This window comes from Felis catus, chromosome A1 (assembly GCF_018350175.1).
Source record: "Felis catus isolate Fca126 chromosome A1, F.catus_Fca126_mat1.0, whole genome shotgun sequence".
NCBI lineage: Eukaryota > Metazoa > Chordata > Mammalia > Carnivora > Felidae > Felis > Felis catus.
Genome location: NC_058368.1, coordinates 170,520,913 through 170,542,298, shown reverse-complemented (window position 1 = coordinate 170,542,298; position 21,386 = coordinate 170,520,913). Strand labels below are relative to the sequence as shown.

Here is a 21,386-nt window from a genome sequence, read left to right as displayed (position 1 = left end):
AAAAAGAAAGAAAAGATAGGTTGGACTTAATCATAATAAAAACTCTTACACTGAAAATGATTATCAACAAGAAAATGAAATGACAGCCCACAGAAAGGGGAAAAAACACTGTATATCTGATAAGGGATTTAGATTCAGAATACACAAACAGCTAATACAACTCAATATAAAAAGACAACCCCTTTAATGGGCACAGAATTGAAAAGACATTTCTCCAAAGAAGACATATAATCAGTAAACACATGAAAAGAGGCTCAACACACTGAGTCCGAAACACAAATCACAATGAGATACTACTATATACCAACAAGGATGGCAATAATCAAAAGAGCAATCACAAGTGTTCATTAAAATGTATATACATCAGGGGCGCCTGGGTGGCGCAGTCAGTTGAGCGTCCGACTTCAGCCAGGTCACGATCTCGCCGTCCGTGAGTTCGAGCCCCGCATCGGGCTCTGGGCTGATGGCTCAGAGCCTGGAGCCTGTTTCCGATTCTGTGTCTCCCTCTCTCTCTGCCCCTCCCCCGTTCATGCTCTGTCTCTCTCTGTCCCCAAAATAAATAAACGTTGAAAAAAAAAATTAAAAATAAATAAATAAAATGTATATACATCAAAACACTTATACACTGCTAATGGGAGTATAAAAAGGTGCAGCCACTTTGGAAAACAGGTTGGCAGTTCCCCACAAATGTTAAACAGAGTTGCATTATAACCTAATGATTCCAGTCCTAGGTATAAATGCAGAGAAACAAAAACATATGTTCACATAAAAACTTATGTGTGGTAGGGTCCCCTCCCTAAGAATGTGAAAACAAAACAAAACAAAACAAAAAAACAAAAAACCTCAGGGCAACCTGGCTCTACCCATACATGATAACAACATCCCTCATGACCTTGTAACATGAGACCACTTAATCAGACTGCATGTTTCTGTGTTACCATATATGGTAGACAAAGAAATAGAAAATGTACAAAACTATGCCATGTGAAGTTTGGGGCTCAGTTCTTTGGGTACAAACCCAACTGAGCCGTGCTGGCACAAATAAAGTTACTTCCTGGAAAGAAAAGCCTGGGAGTCACGACTTCTTTTGTGAAAATCCTGCTACAATGCGCTAACGTTAGCATTATTTATAAGAGTCAAGAAGTAGAAACAACATAAATAGCATCAACTAATCAATGGCTAAATAAAATGTGGTTTCTACACAAATGTAGTAGTGTCCACAATAAAACAAGTATGTTATAAATGCTATAACATGAATAACCTTTGAAAACATTATGCCAAGTGATGGAAAAGCCAATCAGAAAGACTATATCTTGTATGATTCCATTTACATTAAATGCCCAGAATAGGAAAATCTATAGAAATAAAAAGCAGATTGTGGTTACCTAGGTTAGGGAGAAGGGAGAGGGGAAGTGAGAGAATGGGGTTTCTTTTTGAGTTGATAAGAATATTCTAAAATTAGATTGATTAGATTTTAGTGATGATTTCCCAATCCTATGAATATACTAAAAATCACTGGACTGTACACTTTAAAAGAGAATTTCATGGTTTATAAATTATATTAATAAAACTGTTTCTTACAAAGTAGAAGGAGGGCACCTGGGTGACTCAGTCGATTAAATGTCCAACTTTTGATTTTGGCTCAGGTCATGATTTCACGGTCCTAAGATTGAGCCCTGCGTCAGGCCCTGTACTGGGCACAGAGCCCGCGTAAGATTCTCTGTCTCTCTCTCCTTTGCCCTTCCCCGCACAGATGTGTGCTTTCTCTCTCTCTCATTAAAACAACAACAAAATCCAAAAAAGAAGAAGCAACAACTCTGCAAACCAGAATATAACATTGCTTCTTTATATGTGAAAATCTGAATGCAACAGAAGTGGATTAACATATTAACAAAAGCAAACAGAAACAAAATTTCTAAAGAGGAGTAAACTCTTAAGTAAACACTGGAATTTAAAAGCTGTATTTAAGGGGCACCGGGGTGGCTCAGTTGGTTAAGCGTCCAACTCTTGGTTTCGGCTCAGGTCATGATCTCACAGTTTGTGAGTTTGAGCCTGGCATTGGTCTCTGTGCCAAGAGTGTGGAGCCTGCTTAGGATTCTCTCTCCTTCTCTCTCTCTGCCTCTCTCTCAAAAATAAAGTAAAAAATATATACATAAAAAAATGAAAGGTGTATTTAAGAAACGCTTAGAACTCAATTAGAATTTCTCTGTAAGGCACTTCTCAAGAGACAAATATAAGAAAATAAAGGCTTTAAATAACTTCTATACCTATAAGTCATTAAAGAGTTAGCTAAATCTTACTCCTATATCAGAAGAAATCAAGAAAGAAAAAAAACCGTTAAGATTCACATTCATTAAATATAGTTCTGTATACTCAGCATAAGTAAGGTAAGAAAGTTCATTGATAAATGCTGAATTCATCTTCAGAGGGTATTCTGAGTAATCCTACTTAATTAGAAAACTAAAGCAACTAATATACATCTAATTAAGCAAAACTTAACTTATATCTAAAATAATTCTCTACAGTTGGAGAACCTAACACTATTAGAAAATAATTTAAAAATGTTAAACTGTTGTTTCAACCCACATGATCATTAATAAACTTGAGTATAACAAGAGCAGGACAATTTTACAGGAGAAAATGCTCTTATCAACAAGCTCAAGCTCACTTACTGTTGCGGTTATGTCATCTGTCTTCAGCTCTTTTGGCTTGAGAAAGTAAGCGCCTATGGTAGATCTCTGATAGTTCCAAGTTGAACAAGACAGTTTACCTTGATGGCAAGCAATGATACTATCCCAGTCACTTTCACGAGCCTCCTCTAAAATATAATGAAAATCATAAATCAAATTATTTTTCATTCCCTCACTCATTCATTTACCTATTACTTATTAAGAATATAATATTCTATGTTATCATTAGGCACTAGGGACTGATGGTGTACAGGTAATTTCGGATAGCAATGAGCTTCTAATCTAACAAGAAATTCTGGGGGCACCTGGGTGGCTCACTGGTTGAGCTTCATTTCAGCTCAGGTCACGATCTCACGGTTCATGAGTTCAAGCCCTGTGTTGGGCTCTGCACTGACAGTGAGAAGTCTGCTTGGGATTCTCTCTCCCTCTCTCCATCTCTGTTCCTCCCCTGCTCACACACTCTTTTTCTCTCAAAAATAAATAATAAACTTAAAAAAAATTTTTTTAAAAAGCAATTCTGATTAGAAGAAATTATAATAAATAATGATAGTGTCTTATAAAAGCACTCAGCAAGAGTTTACAAAGAGACTTGAGGACAGTAATAAATGGCTCCCTGAAAGAAGCAATAAAACAAACATCAATTAATTGGGGGTGGGGACACAAATAGGTTCAAGAGTAACTTGAACAAAAAGAAGTAAGTGATGCATTTCCTGAGAAGGATGGGAAGCAGACAAGGCAACTGGGGCCATATCACAAAGTCGTGAAAGCTGTGTTCATAAGAGGAGATTACATCCTACAGGCAGTAAGGGGCCTCTGAAAGATTTTTAAGCAGGTGAGTAACATGATTCAGATGTCTGAGATCACTCAGGTTCTAAGATAAAAAATGGAAAGCAGGATGGTCAAAATAAAAGTTTAAAAAAAAAAAGGAAAGAAACCATCATCAGGTTGATATAAGAACCTCGAAATGGAAATGGTGCCTTATTTCTATGGTAGTTTTCACTCAACAATCAACAATTCAATTCTTTGAATGAAACACCACTCTAATAATGTAGCATATAAGGACCTCAGTGTATTCTGATTTTGATTACAATAGAACTTTATGTTCTCTGTTCTTACCTTTTTATATTAGTGACTTTCATTATACCAGACATATAATAGAATAAAAAGGGCTACAAAATGAGATACCAAATATTGTTTATTAAAAGGTCTTACAGAGAAGACCAAAACCTGAAATTAAAAGATAACTGCAAATTATAAATAATTCTTTTTCAGTCTTCACATTAGATTAGTAGGCACTTGGGGTACTTCCAAATGCTTATTAATGCCTGCAAAAACATTCTTTAAAATGAAGAAAACTGAAAAATAGTAGGAAAAATAGAAAAACAGAACTTCTTGGAATACAGTGTTAAGTTACCTACCAGCTGCAAATTTTGTGATGGGTGGAAGCCTTACTGACATGGCATTCTGAAGTCCTTTACGTTTGACTCTCTTCTTATTTATTAATCCTGGAGTTGAGGGAGAGAAGAACATAGCTATGGATCCTTCTTAATGAAAAATGAACATCAAAGAGAAGCAATTCTTTGTCATATAACTACACAGCTCAAGATACTCTTATTTAAGTTAGGAACCAAATAAAGATGATGTTATAACCACTATTACTTAAATCATTTTTGAAATTTAGTCTATATAATTAGATAAGAAACTATGAGATATAAATAATTGAAAAAAAGGTTAAAAAATCATTTTTTACAGATGATACGATGGTAATATAGTCATGTCAATCAAGAGAAACAACCAAATAATAATTAAAATAATCATTTTATTGGACAAAATACAGAACCAATAAAAAAAAGTGAGTTCTACAATGCAGTAATATTTAAGATCACTATAATTATTAGTTGGCAATTATAACATATTACATATTCTTATATAGTAATTACTAAATACTAAATATTGCAGATAGAAATATGATGAACAAAGATTACATCTATAACACTAGCAAAAAAAAATATTAGCATATTATAAAAAAATACATAAGATACCACTGAATAATCTCAAATACGGAAGACCAACAGGAGGAAAACTAAAAAACAAACAAACAAACAAAAACTTCATTAAAGCACTAAGGAAAATAAAAAGTAACCTGAATGAGGATATATCATATCCCTAGATGTGAAGATTCTTAAAGATATCAAATCTCTCCAATTTAATTTCTAGAAGTATTACTTTGAATGCTAATTAAAGAATGATCCTTAAAAAAAAAGATCTTGTAACTCATCTGGAAGTATATACAAACATGAATAGCCAGGACAGTAGCTAAAAAGAGGAGTAATTATGAATAAAACTGGAAAACATTTTTTTTTTTTATAAAATCTTTCAAATGCTGGAAACTATGGGAAAAGATACAGAATAAAGTAAGTTCTTTCTGTAAAAAGATGGGACACTGCTTACTTCGATGCCTTCTCTAATGTCCCTTCCATGTTTAAAATCCTGCACTCTACACATGGCTCAAGATAAGTCATTGATGTCTTTTGGGTGGCAGCAGTATGTTTTTACCACCCAAGCTGTCTAATTCTTTTCAATAACCTTATAGCAGCACCTCAACCACTTCTACAGCAACACTGATGTTAAAAATCTATTACTCTTCCATACAGGGGTTTTTTAATTTTATCCAAGAAAAAAAGAAATTTATCAATGAAACCTCATCTGGTTGTCTCACAGTATCTTGAAACGTTTCTTTTGTGACCAGTAGCTTTTTTTTCGTCTTGCAAATGACCTACCATGTCCCAAACTCTTGTTAAATTTTTCATGTATTGTGGAAAATGATTGAAGAGTTCCATCTTGACCTGTTGATATATGTAGAAAATACCTATCAAACTTCATCAAAACAATGGATCATTTGAATGACAGATCTTAATGATTCTTAAAACTTGAAGTTACAGTTTGGGATACTTTAAAAGGAGAGCTAAATTGCAACGACTTCATTATAATATTCACTTGTACAAAGAATGCCATTTAGTAAGAACCAAGGATAATATGAGTTACTAATAATTTTCAGCAGATTATGAGACTTGGCAAGGGCCCCAGTTTCAGAATCCAGCCACCTGTCTGTGAAGATCAGTAAATAAAATAACATTCTAAATGAAGATAGTATCTACAGTGCTTCCTGAAGTTTTCAAAAAGAATCTCCTCATTTACTCAGATTTCCAAATCACTCAAATTCAAATCTGAATCTGAAAATTCAATACCAAACCTAATAATTATTAAATACCGTGCTCTCAATACTTTCTGGGATAAACTAATAGGATGAAGCAGAAACTCACTTGCACTAAGAATTTGCTGTCCGTTTTGTCCATAATATCTGATTTTGGTAAGAGGAGCACTATGTCCCATTCTGAATCTCAAAAGCCGGCCTTCACCTGTAGGACCATCAAATATCCATATCTGCCAAGAAATAAAAAGGTAAGGTTCTTTCACAATGTGTTAAATGATTTGTAAGCAGTCAGATCATCTTCTACACCTATGAACTGGCACTGGGTAGTGCTGACTCTGGAGAAGGGGCTGGGGAGAGATGAACTGTAACTCTTTTTCACTTCACTGCAATCATGTAACCTGCTGTACTTTTGTTTCATCTATACCATTACCGTATCCCATTTTCCTTTCATCTTCTAGGTTTTAGGCTGATACACTAAAACAGGCTTGCAATAACCCCAAGGGTAGAAGCCAGGAAAATGATAACAACAATAATAATACCCTCAGAGCATTGTCGGCACCATTTGTGACAAGAAGGGGCTCTCTGTGGAGAAATGTCAGTCCGGCAATCGCTGTAGAATGAGCATTTCTCATCTGATTGATTAACTTTTTGTCTTCTAGATCCCAGAGTCCAATATGGCCACATGGGCTTCCAGCTGCCATTACTGGATGACCATCTGTTATTAAAAGTAAAATACAGTAAGAAAAACATGTGCCATAAAACCACCAAACGTAACAATTCTTCTCTCCATCCCTTTAATCCATAAACATAAGGTTAGAAAAAACTATGCACCAATAATCTATCCATATTCCTATGGCTATTTGTAATGCAGAAATTTCACTTATTTCTATTAAATACATTAACTTGCAAGAAAACATCCACTTGGAAAATTTCTATAAGCTTTGAAGTATACATTTTAAACATTCTTAACTCTTACTAATAATTAAGTTAAAAGTTACCTGTACGAAATGAAATTGAAGTAATAGGTCCCCAGTCTTGACGAAACTTCATTAATGTTTCATCGAATTTAATGTTGTGAATGATAACCTGACCTGACATAAGACCAACAGCAACAACATCCACAGCTGGTGCCTGAAATTTAAATTACTCACTTTTTATTCTTAATCAAAATAGCTTCAATAATCCTGATGTTATGCATCATTAATTATGTAAAAGAAATAATAGAATATCTTCCTGAGGATGGCAAAAAAAAAAAACAAAAAAACAAAAACAAAAAAAAACCAACCTAGTAAGTATTACCATTCTAGCATACTTTGATTGCTATTTCACATGGAAATATTTAGGAATGATTTTTTCAAGTTACTTCCCAGCTTCAAATCTGGTAGTCACCATCAATCCCCTCATTCCTAAAACACAGCTGACTCAGTAAGAAAACAGCCATAAAAGAAAAGGAATCTGATGTATGAAATCAATACAGATCAGTGAGTGACTGGAAAGAAACAAAAGAGATACAGCTCTTAGAAAACATAAAAAGGCTTGCCATATGCCTGGCAACATAAAAGGCCAACTACAAAGGAAGTGAACAGTTCTTTATCCAAGGAAACAAAAACCTATAAAACATGTTAAAAGGCAAAAAAGTCTTAGGATTAGTCTGTCCCAGCTCTAATATTTTATGAATAGAATCTTCATTTTATAAATGGTCTTATATACAGGCTCTATAATAAGTTTCTCTATTTTAGCACAGAAGATCAATGTTCAATACCATTACAGAATAGAATCACGTTAACCATTTTATTAATCTACCATCATGTGACCATGATGCATGAGGATATTAAATCTACCATCATGTGACCAGGATGCATGGGGATATTAAAACAAGTATGATTCCTTGCCCTCAAGGGACCTAATCCTCTGATACCTCTGGGGTCTTATGGGTAGGCAAAAGCACAGCAAGGTTGATGGCACTGAGAGAGAATGAAAGAATGAATATAAGTTGGGCAGATATAAGCAAGAGCTATTCAGAAGGACAAGGATATACTGGCAGTATACGTGTCCAATGTAAGATTCTCTGCAGACCTACATCATTCATACATGTTCCGCAGTCTCATGAAAACAAAAGCAGTTATTTATGGAAAAGTGCAATTAAAAATGTTAGGATTCGGGTCCCAATTATTCCAAGCTACAACCTTCAAAATTAGAACAAATTTCTCTGCATGACCTACAATCTCCCTTGCTTTACTGAACAACTAACTCATCTCCACCATCTCCACTCTGCACAAGGCACTGGACTACACGCTTACAAAATGATTGGTAAACATTGTTCCATAGCAACTATAGGTTTAGAGCCTAATTCCAGGTAAAAAGATTTCCATAAATGTTTATAGGCAAAGGCATTATTGTTTTCAATGACATTTCCAAAACACTACCTTTTAGGGCAATATTTATAAAAATAAACAACTTTGTATATTATTTTTGTCTTTAGGTCTAAAAAATATGGTTGACCCCTGAAACTGAAAGATCACACTACTAACTTCATTTCTTCTCTGACTTAACAAAAAAATACTAACCTGCTGAAGAGCTGTGACTCCAATTTTCCATCCCAGAAACGTATACAGAAGCTTACTACAGGAAGAAAAGTAGTTGAAAGTTTTTATTTTTTAGGGAAACAAAATCGACTATATATTAAAAAGCAAAATAATAATGGGTGATATTTAAGTTGTTTCTCTGACCCACAGTATTCTAAGTATATATATATTAACTTATTTAATACTCAAAATGATTCCATGAGGTAGATATTATCACCATTATCCAGATAAGAAAATAAGAAACTTAATTATGTGAAACAATTAAGCTAAGGTTCTATGGCTAATAATTCATAGAGCCCAGACAGACCAACTCCAGATCCTATGCCCCATGCTGCTAGTAACTACTACATTATGCGAACTCTTTAAGAAATAGAAAAAAAATACAAGCTAAAAATCATTTTATATTACAGACTATAACAAAAAACCATCTTAGAATGTAGGTGGATCTTGTTTTTTTACTGCAGTGTGTTTCTAGAAAAATATTACCAATGGGAATATAACTATGATACTTATGTTATATAACTGTCACATGACAATAGTGATGCTGCTCTAAATTACAGAATCAAGCCACAAACGATAAAGAAGTCCATGAAGAAACAGATTCTGAAATTGTTATAATGATATTCAATAAAGTATTAAATCATATAGTATATTTAGTAAGTGGGCACAGATTAGTTACTCAATGATTATCCAAGGAATATTTAATGTAAAATAGTGTGTAAACATCACATAAAGAGCCTCAAGATATAATGCAGGAGCAGAGACAATACTTGTCATTATCCCTAAACCTACAAGGGTAGGTAGTCAATATTTGCTAAATTGAATGAAAACACTGATTTAAAACTACGAACTAGGATAAATGTTAAACCTTTGATAATCTTATTTTCCCTTTCAAATTTATGAGGGATTTAGAAAGTACAATTTGGATGGTCAAATATTTTTGTCTTTTTAATGCTATACAAAGATTGAACTATCACTTTTTTCTCCAGATAAATGTTCAAATAACAGGTGGAGGTATTCAAAACCATTTATCTAGCCCTCCAGCTATACCAATAATATTATAGTAAATGTCCATCAAGTTTGTGGTTGATAATACAAGGACTTTTACTCTAAAAATGATTCCTAAATGCTAGCACTAAATTAATACTGATTGACTTTGCCTTCTCCTACTTCTTCAGTTTATTGAAAACTAGATGCTGTCCAGTGACCAACACATAATTATTTTCTTATGTTACTTTACTAGAGTCTTCTCTATAGTTATATGGATTCTTTACAGATTAGGGCCATTAGTATATACTTTTAAATGGATACTTATGAAGCTGCCTACCATATGCCAGGACCACATGCCACCTTTTGCCTATGTGATACCGTAACAACACCAAAAGTAGGTATACTTATAGAAGGCCCTCAGGTAAACATATAAAGGCAGGGAGAATTGAGAGACTTAAGTATGTGTTAGGGAGTAGTAGGTAAGGATAAAATGGGAACCACCTACATTATATTCTAAATAAAGTGCTTACTTGGATTTTACATTCCACAACTGTAGGCTTCCTTGTTCACTGCCAAGAAGTATTTTATTCAAGTAGGTACTTGGGTGCAAAATTGCAGAAATTTTAAATACTGATTTATCAAAAGTCAATTGCAGATATTCCTCTACAAAAGTAAAAGTTATAAACAACATGTAATTATTTTTCATATATCTATATATCTAGCCCTTAAAGTAAGCCTACCATATCAGAGATTTATGTCTTAATATAAACCAAAGACTTACATTCGAACCTTTACACATTCCTTGAGAAATTAAATGTAATGAGGGGCAACTTGTAAATGTAATTTAGACTGTCAAAAGTTCTCTAAAATTCTAATATCAGTACTATTAAAAATTCCACTCATTGCTGAACTTGTTTATAGGAATAAAAAATAAGGCTTAAAAAAAGGAATCAGCCTTACTATTTTTATAATTTGATCAAGAGGCAGAGTGAATATTCCAAAGTGAAGTACTTATACCGAACTCTTCCATGGAGTGAAAAGCCAAATATCTAGGGGGATTGATGGGTCTCTCAAAGATGTAAAAAGTAAGAGGCAAATCTTGGTGAAAGTAAAAACAGTGATTCTCATACATTTCCACCAAACATAGCTTGCTACCACTGTATAAGACTATCACAGTTAAAGAACACTGACTCATATTCTTAGAGAAAGGATGTATACTTTCCTTTAGGTTATAGGATCTTTACAGGATCTTTACAGGATCTTTAGTTTACTACCACAATCTCCTTTGCGGAAAGTTGAAAATACAAACCAAGAGTTACTCAGGTGTAATCATACACCAAAATGCACTCTACAGAGAAAATAATTCACGCATCACTGAACTTGGAGAACTGCAATGGAAAATGTATTAGCTGAAATTAATACATTAAACAGGTTATAAATACTATAATTAGCTCCTAGCTGACTAAAATTATCTATCCATTTTTTACTTACAACCTTTTTCTTCATATATATTAAAGAGTCTAAATTTTTTTCTGATTACATGTGAAACCTCTGACATAGAAGTTGTGTTTACATAGGTTTTTAATTTTAGCTGCACACATACTATCCACCCCCATGATAATGCAATAAATTGGCTCATTCTTACCTTCTGAATATATGTGCCAAATAATAAGAATGCTGTCAGTATCAACAGAGATAATGTGATCCCCAAAGGGTTGCAACAGATGGATTTCTGCTTTATGACCCTTAAAGGTGTGTACTACCTACAATGTTAAAGTTCAAAAGAATTTAATATTATTACTCATTCAACATTTAACATTATTCATATTAACCAAAAACATGCTAATCCTAAAGATGCTCTCATTAAGATACGTAATCCAACTTTTGATTATCCAAGGTTAGATTAACAAATGGCAAGGAACCAGGCATTTTCACCTGCTCCCTCAGCCAGTCCAATAATAAGGAAGCCTAAACTGGAAACATAGAAATGAGACCTCTGAAGTTCAACCTCACAACTGAGCTTAGGGAGGACACATACAGCCGGGTTGTTCACCCAATCTAACCAGCACTACTCCATGCATCCTAAAAAAATGGTTATGTTCTAGAAGGCTAACTCTATAAGCTCCATCACCAGCTGGCTTCCAGATGAGATAGGGAGGATAGAGTACTTCTGTTTTGATACACAGAGACCCTTATCCTTACAGTAGCTGCATTCCTTAAGAACTACAGCCCCTTCTCTATGATTTCAGTTCTCACCAAATTCCAGAAACGTTATTTCTTCTCCTTGTCCTTTGGACCTAGAAGTGGTAACAGCTTCCTACAATTCCTGCAATTAGTCTCTCATGCCTTGCCACCCTTACTTTCTCTCTATTTGTATCTTCCAGGGAAAACTACAAACTGCAGTATTTTGTATTAAAAAAAAAAAAAAAAAAAAAAAAGGACATTTTTCCTGACTCTAAAAATTCAAACAAGTCCCATTAAAGATCTCCACAGGTAAACTGCCCTCCTCTGCCACAGGGAGTGATGATGGAGGACCCTGGGAACAAATGTCAGTCCAAGTTAGACCTTAACAAGTACACTGATCCGAATCCTTGGCTATCTAGGCAGCCATACTACCACTTCCCTTTTCATTCTGGACCTCCTGAGCCAGGTCATCTCTCAAGGCTGTTTTTCCAGAACAAACTTAGAAACCAAATGAGAGATTAAGAAAAGACCCTTCCTTACCAGTGTAGAAAACAGAGAATCTTGTCTTCTCTATACAGAGAACCACTTGGTTCTTAGAAAAGGAGTCATGGGCTGAGTTGTTCATAATGAAACATTCAATCCACATAAAGTAGTGGCATAAATAAAATGAAAACATGACAGCCCAAAACCTCAGGAATACAGCAAAGGCAATATAAGAGAGAAGTATATATCAATTCAGGCCTTCCTAGAGAAGGAAGAAAGGTCTCAAATACATAACCTAAACTTTCACCTAAAAGAGCTGAAAAAAGAACAGCAAATGAAGCCCAAAACAGCAGAAGAAGGGAAATGATTTTAGAGCAGAAATCAATGACAGCGAAGTTAAAAAAAAAAAAAAATAGTAGAAAAAAAATCAATGAAACCAGAAGCTGGTTCTTTAAAAGAATTAACAAAATTGATAAACCACTAGCAGGACTGATCAAAAAGAAAAAAGAAAGGACCCAAATAAATAAAATCACAAATGAAAGAGGAGAGATCACAACCAACACCGCAGAAATACAAACAATAATGAGAGAATATTATGAAAAATTATATGCCAACAAATTGGGCAATCTGGAAGAGATGGACAAATTCCAAAACATGTAAATTACCAAAACTGAAACAGGAAGAAACAGAAAATTTGAACAGGCCCATAACGAGTAAAGAAATTAAATCAGTAATAAAAAATCTCTCATAAAACAAAAGTCCAGAGCCAGATGGCTTTCCAGGGGAATTCTACCAAACATTTTAAGAAGAGTTAACATCTATTCTTTTTAAGCTGTTCCAAAAAATAAAAATGGAAGGAAAACTTCCAAACTCATTCTATGAAGCCAGTATTACCTTGATTCTAAAACCAGACAAAGACCCCACTAAAACGGAGAACTATAGACCAATTTCCCTGATGCAAATGGATGTAAAAATTCTCAAGATAATAGCAAACTGGATCCAACAATACATTAAAAGAATTATTCACCATGATCAAGTGGGATTTATTCCTGGAATGCAGGGTTGGTTCAATATCTGCAAATCAATCAATGTGATACATCACATTAATAAAAGAATAAGAACCACATGATCGTCTCAACAGATGCAGAAAAAGCATTTGACAAAAAAACAGCATCCTTTCTTGATAAAAACCCTCAAGAGGTATGGATAGAAGGAACACACCTCAAGATCATAAGGACATATATGAAAGACCCACAGCTAATATCATCCTCAATGGGGGAAGACTAAGAGCTTTTCCCCTGCAGGCAGAAACACGACAGGGATGTCCACTCTCACCATTGTTATTCAACAGTGTTGGAAGTCCTAGCCTCAGCAATCAGGCAGCAAAAAAGAAATAAAAGGCATCCAAATCAGCAGGAAGGAAGTCAAACTTTCACTATTTGCAGATGACATGATACTCTATGTGGAAAACCCAAAAGATTCAACCAAAAAACTGCTACAACTGATACATGAATTCAGCAAAGTCAAAGGATATAAAAACCAATGTACAGAAATTGGTTTCATTTCTATACACCAATAATGAAGCAGCAGAAAACAAAATAAAGGAATCAATCCTATTTACAATTGCACCAAAAACCATAAGATACCTAAGAATAAATCTAACCAAAGAGGTAAAGATCTATACTCTGAAAACTACAAAACAGAAGAAACAGAAAAACATTCCATGCTTGTGGATTGGAAGAACAAATAGTGTTAAAATGTTGATACTGCCCAAAATAATCTACATATTCAATGCAACCCCTATCAAAATAACACCAGCATTCTTCACAGAGCTAGAACAAACAATTCTAAAATTTGCATGGAACCAGAAAAAAATCCCGAATAACCAAAGTACTGTTGGAAAAGAAAACCAAAGCAGGAGGCATCACAATTCTGGACTTCAAGCTGTATCAGAAAGCTGTAATCAAGAGAGTATGGTACTGTCACAAAAACAGACACTCAGATCAGTGGAACAGAATAGAGAACCCAGAAATGGACCCACAAACGTATGGCCAACTAACCTTTGGCAAAGCAGGAAAGAATATCTAACGGAAAAAAGAGTCTCTTCAGTAAATGGTGTTGGGAAAACTAGACAGAGACACGCAGAAGAATGAACCTGGACCACTTTCTTATACCACAGACAAAATAAACTCAAAATGGGTGAAAGACCTAAACGTAAGACAGGAAGCCATCAAAATCCTAGAGAAGAAAATAGGCAACAACATCTTTGACCTCAGCTGCAACAACTTCTTACTTGACGTTTCTCTGGAGGCAAAGGAAACAAAAGCAAAGATGCTACTGGGACCTCATCAAGATAAAATGCTTCTGCAAAACGAAGGAAACAATCAGCAAAACTAAAAGGCAACCAATGGAATAGAAGATATTTGCAAGTGACATATCAAATAAAGAGTTAGTATCTAAACTCTATAAACAACTTATCAACCTCAACACCCAAAAAACCAATAATCCAGTGAAGAAATGGGCAAAAAAAACCATGAATAGACACTTTTCCAATGAAAACATGGCTAACAGACACATGAGAAGATGCTCAACATCACTCATCACCAGAGAAATACAAATCAAAACCACAATGAGATACCACCTCACACCTGTCACGATGGCTAACATTAACAACTTAGGCAACAACAGATGTTAGCAAGGATGCGGAGAAAGAGGAACCCTTTTGTGCTGCTGGTGGGAATGCAAACTGGTGCAGCCACTCTAGAAAACAGTATGGAGGTTCCTCAAAAAATTAAAAATAGAACTACCCTATGACCCAGCAATTGCACTACTAGGCATTTATCCACGGGATACTGGTGTGCTGTTTCGAAGGGACATATGCTCCCCAATGTTTATAGCAGCACTATCAACAATAGCCAAAGTATGGAAAGAGCCCAAATGTCCATCGACTGACTAATGGATAAAGAAGATGTGGTATTTATATACATTGGAATGTTACTTGACGATCAAAAAGAATGAAATCTTGCCATTTGCAACAAAATGGATGGAACTAGAGTGTATTATGTCAAGCAAAATAAGTCAGAGAAAGACAAATACATGATTCACTCATATGTGGAATTTAAGAAACAGAACAGATGAACATAAGGGAAGGGAAGCAAAAATAAGATAGAACCAGAGAAGGAGACAAACCATAATAGACTCTTAAATACAGAGAAGAAACTGAGAGTTGCTGGCAGGGTGGTGGGTGGGGGGATGGGCTAAATGGTAAATGGGTGATGGACATTAAGAAGGGCACTTGTTGGGATGAGCACTGGGTATTTTATGTTAGTATGAATCACTAAATTCAATTCCTGAAATCATTATTAGACTATACACTCACTAGCTTGGATTTAAAAAACATTTTTAACGTTTTATTTTACTGTTTTAAGTGAGAGAGGAACAGAGCATGAGCTGGGGAGGGGCAGGGAGTGAGGGAGACAGAATCCAAAGCAGGCTCCAGGCTCTGAGCTGTCAGCACAGAGCCTGACATGCTTCTGCAGACAGAAGTTTGTGGCTCAAACCCACAAACTGTGAGAGCATGACCTGAGCAGAAGTCAGACACTCAACTGACTGAGCCACCCAGGTGCCTCTCACTAACTTGGATAAAAAAAAAAAAAAAAAAAAAGAAAAGGAAAAAAAAAGAATCTCCTGGGAAAGCATCTTCAAAAGTATTTTCTAAATCCTACCCCACCCAAAAACACAAAGTAGAAAGCTCAGGATATGAGACCCAACTGGGCAGGAAAATTTTTGAAGAAGCTGCCCAAATAATTCTGATGTTCAACCCTGATGAAGAAAACTGAAGTACCAGTTTTAACTAATTTTGAAAATTTGATGAAATCAACTTTCTCTTCCTCCAGAAAACCAGATAAATGTTTAAAACAAAACAAGTACATGTCCAGAGAATTCTAATAGAAGAACAGTAACATTAAAGTTCCCTCCACTTTCACTACAGTTAACTATTAACTGCAAAAAACACATTAAAATAGTTCAGTGATACAAACCTCTTTATTACGGGCAAATGCAGAGAAAACATTCCCATAAGCAGCAAAGACTAGCCTCCCATCAGCTGCCATACAGCAGATATCCTGTGGGACAGAGTTACCTAGGTAAAAGAAAATATAAAAGAAGAAATTGTAAGATCTTGGCACAGACAGAAATCTCAAGTATACATATACCATTTTTCATGGCTATAATTAAAAAATATGTATCTATGTGTAGATACATGAATAAAAACTAATCGGTATAAAGTTGACTTCAATGTTACTTTATACTTCTAATAATAACTACCAGACTGAGAATATTAAATCACCTGATCTTCCCTAAGAGAATTAAAATCTAGTATTTACAGACATTAAAATGTAATCCTAAAGAAATGAAAAGCTTTTTGAAGTTATTTGGAAAAAAATCACACTTCACATAAAAAAACTGGCAGATAGTTATCAACCCTTCATGTAAATGCCTTCAGGAATGCCACATTTACTTATAACTCTAGGAAAATTTTTAAAGTAAATCAAGACCTAACCCCTATTTAAGTCTATGCTTTGGGAAAACCTCAGAAAAATTCCCTATGATACTCTAAATCCTGACCCTTTAAATGAACAATACAGTTATCTACTCAGTCTTCTCCAAGGCAAATACGCCTATCACCTCTAGCCATTTCTCACACGATATGATTTCTTTATTCCTCTCTATCATGGTCACATTGGCCTTTTCTTTTTATTCCTTGTTTTAGGGGCAGGAGAGTTAGAAGATAGATGATTGTTTTAAGTATTTTTCAGGCTGCATATTCTACTTTAAGATTTCATTCCCAGGGCATCTGGGTGGCCCAGTCTGTTATGCGTCTGACTCTTGATCTTAGCCCAGATCATGATCTCACGGTTCATGAGCTCAAGCCCCACACTGGGCTCTGTACTGACAGTGCAGAGCCTGCTTGGGGTTCTCTCTCTCCCTCTCTCTCTGCCCCTCCCCCACACACGTGCTCGCTTGCTCTCTCTCAAAATAAATAAAATAAAACTTAAAAAAAAAAAATTTCATTCCCCAAATACTATTTTCATAGGTTTATTAATTACTTTGTATTCAACTTAGGCTATAGTGCCCTTCTATAATCGTTTTAAAATTTTAAGTTAATCAGACACATACACTAGGTTCCTTATAGCTCTCCTCTGTTTCTGTTACAAAGATCACATTTCATGGTTATACTACAATCTCTCAGCCCTGGCAGGCCCTTTATTCTGTAAAACGGTTTCCAAAAAAATAAATTTTCCTTCTATTGGAAAAGTATCAAAAAGTAGGAAAAGGGAAAACCCTTCCTTGCAGTAGAAGGAATGATGTAACCCGAAAATCACTATTTGGTAATCATCATTCTAATAACTGGTTCAGGCAAGTACCATCACTAAGTGACAAAATGGTGGGTAAAACTCTCAAAAGTAACAGGATATTTACACTGTCTCACTGTATCTAACCACAAGATACTTATTAATTACAAAGAGTAAAACTTTAAAATGGAGCCTCCTGACAAATGTTACCTTAATAAAATGATCAAAGTTACCACTGCCAGGAATAGAACTAATCAACAGCATGTGCCTGCTAATAAAATTCACTGAGAATTCTGAATTATTTCTTTGTTATTCTTGTCATAGTGCATAACCTGAATCTAATCACGAGAAAACAGCAGAAAAAGTCAAATTGAAGGACATTCTATAAAAGAACTGGCCTATACTCTTCAAAAATATCAATGCTGTGAAACACAAAGTCTAATCAACTATTCTAAATTTAAAAAGACTAAAGAGATGACAACTAAATGTGACATCTGATCCTATCCTGAACTTATTTTTTAAACTATGTAAGTTTATCAGAAATACACAATGAATTTCTTATATATTCTGTGTCTTAAAATTAATGTCAAAAACTTAATATATTTAAAAAAAATTTTTTTAACATTTATTTTTGAGCGACAGAGTGATACTGAGCATGAGTGAGGGAGGGGCAGACTGAGAGGGAGACACAGAATCCAAAGCAGGCTCCATGCCTCGAGCTGTCAGCACAGAGCCCAACATGGGGCTCGAACTCACGAACCACAAGATCATGACCTGAGCCAAAGTCAGACGCTTAATGGACTGAGCCACCCAGGTGCCCCCAAATTTAATATTTTTAAAAGACACTAAACATGAATAAATTCAGGATGAAGTTTATACTTACTTACTGCCACCAGACTAAGTTTCTGAACCTGTTTTTAAAAAGAAAAAAAAAAATATATTAGATTATAATTGCTTTTGTTAATGAAAATTTAACACTTGAAAACTAAGATAATCTCATACATAAATCTGCTATGCTCTCTTTCCTAAAAAATATATTTACTGACCCTAATTTTTCATTATTAGGAAAACTTGTATTTTCAACTATTTCATCAGGAGTGGTGACGGAAGGGGGACATAAACGTTTTCTACAAAGGGTCATATAGTAACTTCAGGGCTTGGTAGGCTATGTGGTCTTTGCTGAAACTATGCAACTGCTAACAAAACTTGAAAGCAACCACATATAATATATAAACAAATGTGTATAGCTCTATTCCAATAAATTTGACTTATGTATACAGAAATTTGATTTTCATGTAATTTTAATATATCATGACATATTGTTAGTTTTTATTTTTTCTCCAACCATTTAAAAATGTCAAAACTGGGGCACCTGGGTGGCTCAGTTGGTTAACCGTCCGGGTTTGGCTCAGGTCACGATCTCACAGTCCGTGAGTTCGAGCCCCGCGTCGGGCTCTGGGCTGATAGCTCAGAGCCTGGAGCCTGCTTCCGATTCTGTGTCTCCCTCTCTCTCTGACCCTCCCCCATTCATGCTCTGTCTCTCTCTGTCTCAAAAATAAATAAACGTTAAAAAAATTTTTTTTTTAAATGTCAAAACCACCCATCTCTGAAGCACAGAGTTCAGTGAGGTATAAGTGTAAATTCAAATCCCAGAGATGCTAGAATATTAAGACTGAAAGGGCCCTTGGAGATCAAATTACATATCCCATATTTCTTTTTTCTTTTTTTTTTACATATCCTATATTTCTTAAATGTAAACACACACAGGTCTCCATACCATGCAAAATTTAATTATATTGTATTCTACTACTGTGGAAAATTTTACTTAGAGATCATTATATTAGAATAAACTCGAACAAATAAACTCAAAACACTTAAACTCAAAAAGATAAACAAAAATGTCACAGATATACAAAAACAAATGCAGGATAGGACTGGCTTGCAGGCTGTAATTAGCTGATCCCAATCTATGGTTACTGATCCAGCAACATGACCTTGACAAAATTAATCAGTCTCCCTGTGTCTCAAATTCCTCCTCATCTGTAAAATAAGAAGTAAAATAAGTACCAGGCACCTGAGTGGCTCAGATGGTTAAGAATCCGACTCTTGATTTTAGCACAGGTTATGATTTCATTGTTCATTGGATGGAGCCCCTCTTCCTCACAGTCAGTGCAAAGCCCAAATGGGATTCTCTCTCTCCCTCTCTCTACCCCTTCACCACTAGCGTGCCCGTGCGTGCGTACTTTCTCTCTCTCTCTCTCTTAAAATAAATGAACTTAAAAAAAATTAAATAAAATAGGTACCTGCTTTATGGAGTTGTTATGAGTATTCAATGTATAAAATGTGTTAACGGAACCAGGCATAATTAACGTTTAATAAACGTTAGCTGCCATCACCAGCACCATCTCCACTTTGGGCATGTCCCTCACTTTCCTCTTCCACTAACTCAACCAGCTACCAACAACCAACTCTTCTTGCTACTAACACATTTGCTTCCCACAATCCTTAAAAGAATGCAACTTCACAGCTCAGCTTCCACAAAAAGCGCTTAATCAACACTGGCTATTATCATCTTTATCATAAAGAAAAGCTCCCTGCTTTCACAGAGCATACATTCCTTCGGAGAAGATGAAGGGGAAAAAGTAAACAGCAACAAAAGACTATGATTCATAAGAAATTAAAGGAGAAAAACCATCACTAACAAGCAGGAAGCCCTGGGACAAATAACTTAATTTCTGAGATTGTTTCCTAGTTTATACAAGGGTGCTACGGAAAACGGTAAACGATACATATCTCACAAAGAAGTTGCTGCCAGGCTTAGACTAAGAAGCACGTACGAGACCCTCAAATGTTAGTAGAAAATAGATGCTCAGGGGAAGTTTAAGGAAACTAGTTTGCTACCAAATGTGAACAGTCCCCAAAATCATAATTAATCTCACCCCCTCCAAGATCTTCCAATGTATTTTAGTCTGAATTTCTAATCCAGCGTGTCAGAAATTGCACAATAAAATGTCTTACAAGTCCTTCTCGTTAAGAGGGGGCAAAAACTGGTCTTAATCACGTTTACATCTTCAAGGGAACCTGAACGGATATTTACTGAACAAATACATTGCTGTAGAACTGAAATGTTCTCTGGTACTTTTCCCTAGCTGGACAGCCTCCGAAACTCGCCCCAAGCGGATTGCAAGGGCTACAACAACAGCACGTGGATGTGAAGTCGTGATGAAACTGGACAGGTAGGAGTTAAGGAAGAGACGGCAGAAACGCAAGCCCTTGATCAGTGGGGGAGCAGAGCAGGACTGCCCCTGGAGAGAGCTGAGGCAGCTCTCAGCTGGGGGCTAAGAGGGTGGCTCCCGGGAGGCTGGCGAAGGAAGAAGTCACTCACGTCATAGGTGTGGAAGCTCTTGCCCACGCAGGTCGTCACATAGAATCGGCGCTTCAGAGCACTGAACCGCACCACGTGTGGAATGTCGTTGCTAAAAAGCCCCAAAGCCCGGAAACCCGCGAAAAGCGCGCTGCTGGTTCGACCTCCCGTCCCACCCTCCATCGATACTGCGGTCCAGGCTCCTCTGAGCTCCAGTCCCGATGAAAACCAGCGGACCAGGTCCTTCCCTTCTTCTCGTGGCAGTTCTTTAACCGCTCTACAAACTCACAAGCGCTTCCGGTTTCCCCTGCCAATCGGTTAGCAGACACGGCTCTTAGTGCAATTGAAAAAGAACTCCCACCAGAGCTCGCAGTGGAGGCGCGACTTCGGTTCCGCGGGCGGTCGTCTCCAGGGTTCCAGAGATGTTCCCCACGTCTGGTGGGGTTGAAAGAAAACTGCAACAGGGACCTTGGAGGAGGGCGAGCGGCAGGGGAAGCGGAACGACCCGGACGGTGAAGGGAG

At 36.0% G+C, this 21,386-nt stretch overlaps 1 protein-coding gene across 2 annotated transcripts in view; it reads right to left on the bottom strand.

Moving 5' to 3' along the window:
* Nucleotides 1-21,047, bottom strand: part of WDR36 (WD repeat domain 36) — a 43,864-nt gene extending 22,817 nt beyond the window's left edge. Inside the window, exons 1-12 of one of the 2 annotated variants that reach the window (XM_023244671.2) lie at nt 20,886-21,047; nt 18,384-18,411; nt 16,187-16,287; nt 11,125-11,242; nt 10,010-10,142; nt 8,472-8,526; nt 6,903-7,035; nt 6,444-6,619; nt 6,014-6,134; nt 5,471-5,536; nt 4,109-4,195; nt 2,673-2,818 (exon numbers count right to left, since the gene is read on the bottom strand). In XM_023244671.2, the coding sequence (XP_023100439.2) occupies nt 2,673-2,818; nt 4,109-4,195; nt 5,471-5,536; nt 6,014-6,134; nt 6,444-6,619; nt 6,903-7,035; nt 8,472-8,526; nt 10,010-10,142; nt 11,125-11,242; nt 16,187-16,287; nt 18,384-18,411; nt 20,886-21,047 (1,326 nt within the window). Of the gene's footprint in view, nt 1-2,672; nt 2,819-4,108; nt 4,196-5,470; nt 5,537-6,013; nt 6,135-6,443; nt 6,620-6,902; nt 7,036-8,471; nt 8,527-10,009; nt 10,143-11,124; nt 11,243-16,186; nt 16,288-18,383; nt 18,412-19,574; nt 20,659-20,885 lie in introns of those variants that run through there. The other variant, XM_045034619.1, reaches the window with a different exon arrangement.
* Nucleotides 21,048-21,386: the final 339 nt, after the last annotated feature.